The sequence below is a fragment of the Salmo salar genome, unplaced genomic scaffold (assembly GCF_965601325.2).
Source record: "Salmo salar unplaced genomic scaffold, fSalSal1 ptg000384l, whole genome shotgun sequence".
NCBI classification, from domain to species: domain Eukaryota; kingdom Metazoa; phylum Chordata; class Actinopteri; order Salmoniformes; family Salmonidae; genus Salmo; species Salmo salar.
This window is the reverse complement of record NW_027675369.1, coordinates 472,091-482,500: the sequence shown is the minus strand read 5'-3', so window position 1 is coordinate 482,500 and position 10,410 is coordinate 472,091. Positions and strand designations below refer to the sequence as shown.

The window sequence follows — 10,410 nt, the reverse complement described above, 5'->3', positions numbered from 1 at the left end:
CTGTCTATCTCTGTTTGTCTGTCCCACTTTCTGTCTGTCTGTCTGTCTGTCTGTCTGTCTGTCTGTCTGTCTGTCTGTCTGTCTGTCTGTCTGTCTGTCTGTGTCTCTGTCTGTCTCTGACTGTCTGTCTCTCTGTCTCTTTCTATCTGTGTCTCTGTTTGTCTGTCTGTCTCTGTCTGTCTGTCTCTCTGTCTCTTTCTGTCTGTGTCTCTGTCTGTCTGTCTGTCTCTGACTGTCTGTCCCGCTTTCTGTCTATGTCTGTCTGTTTGTCTGTCCGTACTCACTCACTCCCTGGATGAGGAGATGTAATCTCATGTTTTGTCCACAGAAACCAACAGGAGAGATCAGAGTCAGAGATTCTCAGTGGTCGGTCTTCCCAGAGTCATCAAACAGACCTGGACTCTATATTCAGTGTATGTGGTCCTGTTATGTACATTTGTTTTTGTTTTCCTCAAGTAAAGTTGATCTGTCAATTATTCATTAATGTGTTAATGAGAAAGCATTTCTTCTCTTGCTTAACTTATTTACTTTATTTATTTTAGTTGCTTGAAGAGAAAATGACGACATTTGTGAAGAACGAGCTGAAGATGTTCAAGAGGATTCTTGGTCCTGAACTCCCAGAATGCTTTGAGAGTCAGAAGCAGGATGAGGAAGTGGTGGATGCTGAAGATGAGAAGCAGGAGAGCAGTGCCAGAGAGGGGGCTCTGAAGATCACACTGCACGTCCTGAGAAAAATGAACCAGAAGGAGCTTGCTGACACACTGGAGAAATGTAAGATCTGTCTGCCTCATGTTGAATGCTGTTTTATAACATTTAAAAGCTGTAGCTAAAGTACAGCTAAAGTAGCTGTGTAACTCAATGATATTGTCGCAGCCTTAACACAACACCTAGTGACCTCATCAAGTAGCAGCAGGGATGTGTTGTGGTGATTAATTTAGAGAGAGAGAGAGAGACAACATTAATAATACCATCAATAATACCAATGATAATATAATCAGTCACACCAGTCTGTAATGCATTATGAAAACATTTACACATTTATACAGTCAGTTAAGGGGATAAATGATTATAATTTAAAATGTTATAACAGTCCTACAATACTGTAGGCATTAAAACAGACGTAACATTAATATCCTCTGTGTTATTTCTAGATTCAGATGATCCTGCTGTGATTTGCCAACGTGAACTCAAATCTAATCTAAAGAAGAAGGTTCAATGTGTATTTGAGGGGATCGCTAAACAAGGAAACCCAACACTTCTCAATAAGATCTACACAGAGCTCTACATCACAGAGGGTGGAACAGGAGAGGTCAATAATGAACATGAGCTGAGACAGATTGAGACAACAACCAGGAAACAAGCAAGACCAGAGACTGCAGTCAAATGTAACGACATCTTCAAACCCTTAACTGGACAAGACAAACTTATCAGAACTGTGCTGACAAAGGGAGTCGCTGGCATTGGAAAAACAGTCTCTGTGCAGAAGTTCATTCTGGACTGGGCTGAAGGAAAAGCCAATCAGGATGTTCAATTTGTGTTTTCAATCCCTTTTCGGGAGCTGAATTTGATGAAAGGGGACAAACACACTTTGATTGAACTTGTCAATCACTTCTCAATGGAAACCAAACAATCAAGAATCTCCATCTACAACAAGTACAAAGTTCTGTTCATCTTTGATGGTCTGGATGAGTGCCGACTGCCCCTAGACTTCCAGAAGAACAAGATCTGTTGGGACGTCACAGAGTCAACCTCAGTGGATGTTCTGCTGACAAATCTCATCAAGGGAAATCTGCTTCCCTCTGCTCTCATCTGGATAACTACCCGACCTGCAGCAGCCAATAAGATCCCTTCAGGGTGTGTTGACCAGGTGACAGAGGTACGAGGGTTCAATGACCCACAGAAGGAGGAGTACTTCAGAAAGAGATTCAGTGATGAGGAGCTGGCCAGCAGAATCATCTCACACATAAAGACATCAAGGAGCCTCCACATCATGTGCCACATTCCAGTCTTCTGTTGGATTTCTGCAACAGTCCTCGAACACATGCTGAAACATAAGAGAGCAGAGATGCCCAAGACTCTGACTGAGATGTACACACACCTTGTGGTGTTTCATACCAAACAGAAGAATGAAAAGTATCTTGGGAAAGAAGAGACAGGTCCACACTGGAATAAAGAGAGCATTCTGTCACTGGGAAAACTGGCTTTTCAACAGCTAGTGAAGGGCAATCTGATTTTCTATGAAAAAGACCTGAAAGAGGCTGGCATTGATGTCAATGAAGCCTCTGTGTACTCAGGATTGTGCACACAGATCTTTAAAGAGGAATGTGTTCTGTACCAAGACAAGGTGTACTGCTTCGTTCATCTGAGCATTCAGGAGTTTCTGGCTGCTGTGTATGTGTTCCTCTCATTCATCAACAAAAATGAGAATCTCATGGACAAACAGCAAACAAAGTCCAGCATCTTTTCTCTGCTGTACAGAGACAATTCTGAAGTTACTGTCTACAAGAGTGCTGTGGATAAAGCCTTACAAAGTGAGACAGGAAACCTGGACCTTTTCCTCCGCTTCCTTCTGGGACTCTCACTGGAGTCCAATCAGAAGCACTTACGAGGTCTACTGACAAAGACAAGAAGCAGCTCACAGAGCCATGAAGACACAGTGAACTACATCAAGGAGAAGATCAGGGAGAATCTTTCTCCAGAGAGGAGCATCAATCTGTTCCACTGTCTGAATGAACTGAATGACCATTCTCTAGTGGAGGAGATCCAAAGCTACCTGAGATCAGGAAGTCTCTCAGAAGCCAACCTGTCACCTGCACAGTGGTCAGCTCTGGTCTTTGTGTTGCTGACTTCAGAAAAGGAGCTGGATGTGTTTGACCTGAAGAAATTCTCCAGATCAGAGGAAGGTCTTCTGAGGCTGCTGCCAGTGGTCAAAGCCTCCAGAGCTGCTCTGTGAGTAAATAATATAATATATATAAGAAGTATTCATCAGGAAGAAATATTATGTTTAGAGAAAAATATGTATTATAATATGTATATTGAAAAACATATTGATTAAATGCATTGATGGAAGATGAATCTATATGTTGTTTGGGAATATGAACCACATGCATCTACCGTTGTCCTTCTACACTACTGGTGTTAAATTAACAGTGTGTTTGTGAAGTCATGATGATCTCTTTGTCAGGCTGTCAGGCTGTGGAGTCACAGAGGAAGGCTGTGCTTCTCTGGTCTCAGCTCTGGAGTCAAACCCCTCACACCTGAGAGAGCTGGATCTGAGTAACAATGACCTGAAGGATTCAGGAGTGGAGCTGCTCTCTGCTGGACTGGGGAATCACCACTGTAAACTGGAGACTCTAAGGTCAGTATTCCTGTAGTTGGTCAACAAGTGGTAACTGTTCACCAGATCCACATGTGTTTACCAGACACACATAGTCCACACCATATGTGTTTGGACAGTGAAGCTTACAGTTTTACATTTGGTGCTGTGCTCCAGCATTTTGGATTTGAGATCAAATGTTTCATATTAGTTGACAGTACAGAATGTCACCTTTTATTTGAGACTATTCGTATCTGTTTTACCGTTTACAAATGAAAGCATTTTATGTATCTAGTTGTCCCATTTTATGTATGTACAGTGGCTTGCAAAAGTATTCACCCCCATGGCATTTTTCCTTTTTGTTTGCCTTACAACCTGGAATTAAAATAGATTTTTGGGGGTTTGTATCATTTGATTTACAAAACATGCCTACCACTTTGAAGATGCAAAATATTTTAATTGTGAAACAAACAAGAAATAAGAAAAAAAAGAGAACTTGACCGTGCTTAACTATTCACTCCCCCAAAGACAAAACTTTGTAGAGTCACCTTTTGCAGCTATTACAGCTGCTACTCTCTTGGGGAATGTCTCCATAAGCTTGGCACATCTAGCCACTGGGATTTTCGCCCATTTTTCAAGGCAAAACTGCTCCAGCTCCTTCAAGTTGGATGGGTTCCGCTGGTGTACAGCAATCTGTAAGTCATACCACAGATTCTCAATTGGATTGAGGTCTGGGCTTTGACTAGGCCATTACAAAACAGTTACATTTGTCCCCTTAAACCACTCGAGTGTTGCTTTAGCAGTCTTACATCTCTGGAAGACTGAAACAGCTTTCCCTCAAGGATTTCCCTGTATCTAGCACCATCCATCATTCCTTCAATTCTGACCAGTTTCCCAGTCCCTGCCGATGAAAAACAAACCCACAGCATGATGCTGCCACCACCATGCTTCACTGTGGGGATGCGGTTCTCGGGGTGATGCGAGGTGTTGGGTTTGCACCAGACATAGCGTTTTCCTTGATGGCCAAAAAGCTCAATTTTAGTCTCATCTAACCAGAGTACCTTCTTCCATATGTTTGGGGAGTCTGCCACATGCCTTTTGGTGAACACCAAATGTGTTTGCTTATTTATTTTCTTCAAGCAATGGCTTTTTTTCTGGCCACTCTTCCGTAAAGCCCAGATCTGTGGAGTGTACGGCTTAAAGTGGTCCTATGGACAGATACTCCAATCTCCGCTGTGGAGCTTTGCAGCTCCTTCAGGGTTATCTTTGGCCTCTTTGTTGCCTCTGATTAATGCCCTCCTTGCCTGGTCTGTGAGTTTTGGTGGGCGGCCCTCTCTTGGCAGGTTTGTTTTGGTGCCATATTCTATCCATTTTTTAATAACGGATTTAATGGTGCTCCGTGGGATGTTAAGAGTTTCATATATTTTTTTATAGCCCAACCCTGATCTGTACTTCTCCACAACTCTGTCCCTGACCTGTTTGGAGAGCTCCTTGGTCTTCATGGTACCGCTTGCTTGATGGTGCCCCTTGCTTAGTGGTGTTGTAGACTCTGGGGCCTTTCAGAACAGGTGTATATATACTGAGATCATATGACAGATCATGTGACACTTAGATTGCACACATGTGGAGTTTATTTAACTAATGATGTGACTTCTGAAGGTAATTGGTTGCACCAGATATTATTTATGGGCTTCATAGCAAAGGGGGTGAATACATATGCACACACCACTTTTCTGTTTTTAACTTTATTTTTTAAACAAGTCATTTTTTTTATTTCTCTTGACCAATTTGGACTATTTTGTGTTTGTCCATTACATGAAATCCAAATAAAATCAATTTAAATTACAGGTTGTAACAAAATGGGAAAAACGCCAAGGGGGATGAATACTTTTGCAAAGCACTGTAGTTCATTTGAAGAAGTCTTAATTATTTGGACAAATTCACTTATATTGTATTAAAGTAGCCATAAGTTTAGTATTTGGTCCCATATTCCATGCCTGAAGTGATTACATCAAGCTTGTGATTCTACAAACTTGTTGAATTCATTTGCAGTTTGTTTTGATTGTATTTTGGATTTTGTTTTTCCTAATAGAAACTGATTGGTGAATAATATCCTGTCATTTTGGAGTCACTTCACTTGTATTGTCAGTAAGAATAAGAATGAATCGAGAATGATGATGAATGAGAAAGTTACAGAGGCACAATGATCAGACCCCCTCTGTTATTGGTAATGGTGAGAGGTTAGCATGTTTTCTTGTAGCCTCTGTTATTGGTAATGGTGAGAGGTTAGCATGTTTTGTTGTAGCCTCTGTTATTGGTAATGGTGAGAGGTTAGCATGTTTTGTTGTAGCCTCTGTTATTGGTAGTGGTGAGAGGTTAGCATGTTTTGTTGTAGCCTCTGTAATTGGTAATGGTGAGACGTTAGCTGTTTTGTTGTAGCCTCTGTTATTGGTAATGGTGAGAGGTTAGCATGTTTTGTTGTAGCCTCTGTTATTGGTAATGGTGAGAGGTTAGCATGTTTTGTTGTAGCCTCTGTTATTGGTAATGGTGAGAGGTTAGCATGTTTTGTTGTAGCCTCTGTTATTGGTAATGGTGAGAGGTTAGCATGTTTTGTTGTAGCCTCTGTTATTGGTAGTGGTGAGAGGTTAGCATGTTTTGTTGTAGCCTCTGTTATTGGTAATGGTGAGAGGTTAGCATGTTTTGTTGTAGCCTCTGCTATTGGTAATGGTGAGAGGTTAGCATGTTTTGTTGTAGCCTCTGCTATTGGTAATGGTGAGAGGTTAGCATGTTTTGTTGTAGCCTCTGCTATTGGTAATGGTGAGAGGTTAGCATGTTTTGTTGTAGCCTCTGTTATTGGTAGTGGTGAGAGGTTAGCATGTTTTGTTGTAGCCTCTGTTATTGGTAATGGTGAGAGGTTAGCATGTTTTGTTGTAGCCTCTGTTATTGGTAATGGTGAGAGGTTAGCATGTTTTGTTGTATCCTCTGTTATTGGTAATGGTGAGAGGTTAGCATGTTTTGTTTTAGCCTCTTAACTTTGTCACTCATTCAGATTCATGATTCATTCATGATTTTTCTTAATCATGGCATCATCAGAATTTAATTTTTAATCGTGAAACACATACAGTTGAAGTCGGAAGTGTACATACACTTAGGTTGGAGTCATTAAAACGTGTTTTTGAACCTCTCCACAAATTTCTTGTTAACAAACTATATAGTTTTGGCAAGTCGGTTAGGACATCTACTTTGTGCATGACACAAGTAATTTTTGAAACAATTGATTACAGACAGATTATTTCACTTATAATTCACTGTATCACAATTCCAGTGGGTCAGAAGTTTACATACACTAAGTTGACTGTGCCTTTAAACAGCTTGGAAAATTCCAGAAAATTATGTCATGGCTTTAGAAGCATCTGATAGACTATTTGACATAATTTGGATGTATTTCAAGGCCTACCTTCAAACTCAGTGCCTCTTTGCTTGACATCATGGGAAAATGAAAAGGAATCAGCCAAAATCTCAGAAAAAAAAATTGTAGACCTCCACAAGTCTGCTTCATCCTTGGGAGCAATTTCCAAACGCCTGAAGGTAACACGTTCAATCAATAGCACGCAAGTCTAAACACCATGGGACCACACAGCCATCATACCATCCCAACTGTGAAGCACGGCGGTGGCAGCATCATGTTGTGGGGGTGATTTGCTGCAGGAGGGACTGGCGCACTTCACAAAATAGATGGCATCATGAGGCAGGAAAATTGTGGATATATTGAAGCAACATCTCGAGACATCAGTCAGGAAGTTAAAGCTTGGTCACAAATGGGTCTTCCAAATGGACAATGACCCCAAGCATACTTCCAAAGTTGTGGCAAAATGGATTAACCTCTATGGGCTAGGTGGGACGCAGGCGTCCCACCCGTGGTGCACTCCATCAACAGCAGGTGCATTTCAAGAGCGGCAAATTTGAATCCAAATAAATGTCAAAATTCAAATTTTTCAAACATACAACTATTTTACACCCTTTGAAAGATAAACATCTCCTTAATCTAACCACGTTTTACGATTTCAAAAAGGTTTCACGGCGAAATCATAAATTTAGAGTATGTTAGGACAATACATTTAAGAGATTTGTGTGTAATGTTTTGTCAATTCAAAGACAGGGTCACCAAAACCATAAAACCAGCTAAAATGATGCACTAACCTTTTACAATCTCCATCAGATGACACTCCTAGGACATTATGTTAGACAATGCATGCATTTTTAGTTCTATCAAGTTCATATTTATATCCAAAAACAGCGTTTTACTATGGCATTGATGTTGAGGAAATCGTTTCCCTCCAATAACCGGCAGTCAAGTCAGCATCACAAATTAAATAATTAAAATTAGAAAACATTGGTAAAATATTATATTGTCATTTAAAGAATTATAGATTTACATCTCTTGAACGCAATCAACTTGCCAGATTTAAAAATAACCTTACTGGGAAATCACACTTTGCAATAATCTGAGCACTGCGCCCAGAAAAATACGCGTTGCGATACAGACTAGTCGTCATGTTGGGGAGATCTAAAATCGAAAATACTATGTAAATAATCCATTACCTTTGATTCTCTTCATCAGATGTCACTTCCAGGTATCACAGGTCCATAACGAATGTAGTTTTGTTCAAAAAAGCTCATCATTTATGTCCAAAAATCTCCGTCTTGTTAGCACATGATCTAAGCCCGCCGGACTTCACTTCATGAACGAGGGGAAAAAATATATTTACGTTCGTTCAAACATGTCAAACGTTGTATAGCATAAATCATTAGGGCCTTTTTTAACCAGAACATGAATAATATTCAAGGTGGACGAATGCATACTCTTTTATAACGTATTGGAACGAGGGTACCCAACATGAACTCGCGCGCCAGGTGTCTAATGGGCCATCATCGTTCCATGGCTCTTGTTCGGTCAGATCTCCCTCCAGAAGACTCAAAACACTTTGTAAAGGCTGGTGACATCTAGTGGAAGCAATAGGAAGTGCCAAAATATTCCTCAGCCCCTGTGTTTTTCAATGGCATAGGTTTAAAGGTAATACAACACATCAGGTATCCACTTCCTGTCAGAAAATGTCTCAGGGTTTTGCCTGCCAAATGAGTTCTGTTATACTCACAGACACCATTCAAACAGTTTTAGAAACTTTAGAGTGTTTTCTATCCATATATAATAAGTATATGCATATTCTAGTTACTGGGTAGGATTAGTAAGCAGATTAAATCGGGTAAAAACAATTTATCCAGCCGTGCAAATACTGCCCCCTAGCCCTAACAGGTTTGGACAACAAAGTCAAGGTATTGGAGTGGCCATCACAAAACCTTGACCTCAATCCTATAGAAAATTTGTGGGCAGAACTGAAAAAGCGTGTGCGAGCAAGAGGCCTACAAACCTGACTCAGTTACACCAGCTCTGTCAGGAGGAATGGGCCAAAATTCACCCAACTTATTGTGGGAAGCTTGTAGAAGGCTACCCGAAACGTTTAACCCAAGTTAAACCATTTAAAGGCAATGCTACCAAATACTAATTGAGTGTATGTAAACTTCTGACCCACTGGGAATGTGATGAAAGAAATAAAAGCTGAAATTAATCATTCTCTCTACTATTATTCTGACATTTCACATTCTTAAAATAAAGTGGTGATCCTAACTGACCTAAGCCAGGGAATTTTTATTAGGATTAAATGTCAGGAATTGTAAAAATTGAGTTTAAATGCATTTGGCTAAGGTATATGTAAACTTCTGACTTCAACTGTATGTATTAAAATACCCTCAAATAAAAGGTGACATTATATACTGTCACCTCATATGAAACATTTGATCTGAAATCCAAAATGTTGGAGTATAGAGCCACATTTAAAATGTTAGCTTCACTGTCAAAATAGATATGGTGTGGACTGTATACTCAATACAATCTAAATCTGATACCTCACTGTCTGTCTTTTGACTGATACTGCTTTTAAACTGGTCTGGTCAGTCTACTCAAATATTTGTACTATACATGTTTCTATCTGCAGGCAATACTTTGATCATTTGTCATTTTTAATGATGATACATTAATTTACGAATAGATATGGCAGGTTTCAGGACACTGATATCTGAAAAATGTTGAAAAATTATACTGCCACTATTTTCACCACCAAAGCATAGCAGTGTGATTTTAATTTGATTTGACTCTTTGCAGGCTGTCAGGCTGTCTAGTCACAGAGGAAGGCTGTGCTTCTCTGGTCTCAGCTCTGAGGTCAAACCCCTCACACCTGAGAGAGCTGGACCTGAGTAACAATGACCTGAAGGATTCAGGAGTGAAGCTGGTCTCTGCTGGACTGGGGAATCCCCACTGTAAACTGGAGACTCTGAGGTCAGTATTCCTGTAGTTGGTCAACAAGTGATAACTGTTCACCAGATCCACATGTGTTTACCAGGGACACATAGTCCACACCATATGTGTTTGGACAGTGAAGCTTACAGTTTTACATTTGGTGCTATCCTCCAGCATTTTGGATTTGAGATGTTTCATATTAGGTGACCTTACAGAATGTCACCTTTTATTTGACGGTATTTTCATACATATCTGTTTTACCGTTTAGAAATTAAAGCACTTTCTGTACGTAGTTCTCCCATTTGAAGAAGTCTTAATTATTTGGACAAATTTACTTATATTGTATTAAAGTTGTCATAAGTTTAGTATTTAGTCCCATGTTCCATGCCTGCAGTGATTACATCAAGCTTGTGATTCTACTAACTTGTTGAATGCATTTTTCAGTTTGTTTTGGTTGTGTTTTGGATGATGTTTTTCCTAATAGAAACTGATTGGTGAATAATGTCCTGTCATTTTGGAGTCACTTCACTTGTATTGTCAGTAAGAATAGAAGATGTTTCTGAACACTTCTACATTCATGTGGATGCTACCATGATTATGAATAATCATGAATGAATCGTGAATAATGATAAATGAGAAAGTTACAGAGGCACAAAGATCAGACCTCCTCTGTTATTGGTGTTATTCTGTATACTTCTGGCCCTTCTTTGGACACTGTGTTAACTAACTAACCAGACGA

At 39.9% G+C, this 10,410-nt stretch overlaps 1 protein-coding gene across 1 annotated transcript; it reads left to right on the top strand.

The window, feature by feature from the left end:
* Positions 1–532: 532 nt before the first annotated feature.
* Positions 533–9,963, top strand: LOC145875941 (NLR family CARD domain-containing protein 3-like). Its single transcript, XM_082971713.1, has 3 exons — positions 533–771; positions 1,152–3,358; positions 9,537–9,963. Exons 1-2 carry the CDS (start codon positions 558–560, stop codon positions 2,951–2,953), a joined length of 2,016 nt encoding a protein of 671 aa, XP_082827839.1. The 5' UTR covers positions 533–557; the 3' UTR covers positions 2,954–3,358; positions 9,537–9,963.
* The last annotated feature ends 447 nt before the right edge of the window (positions 9,964–10,410 follow it).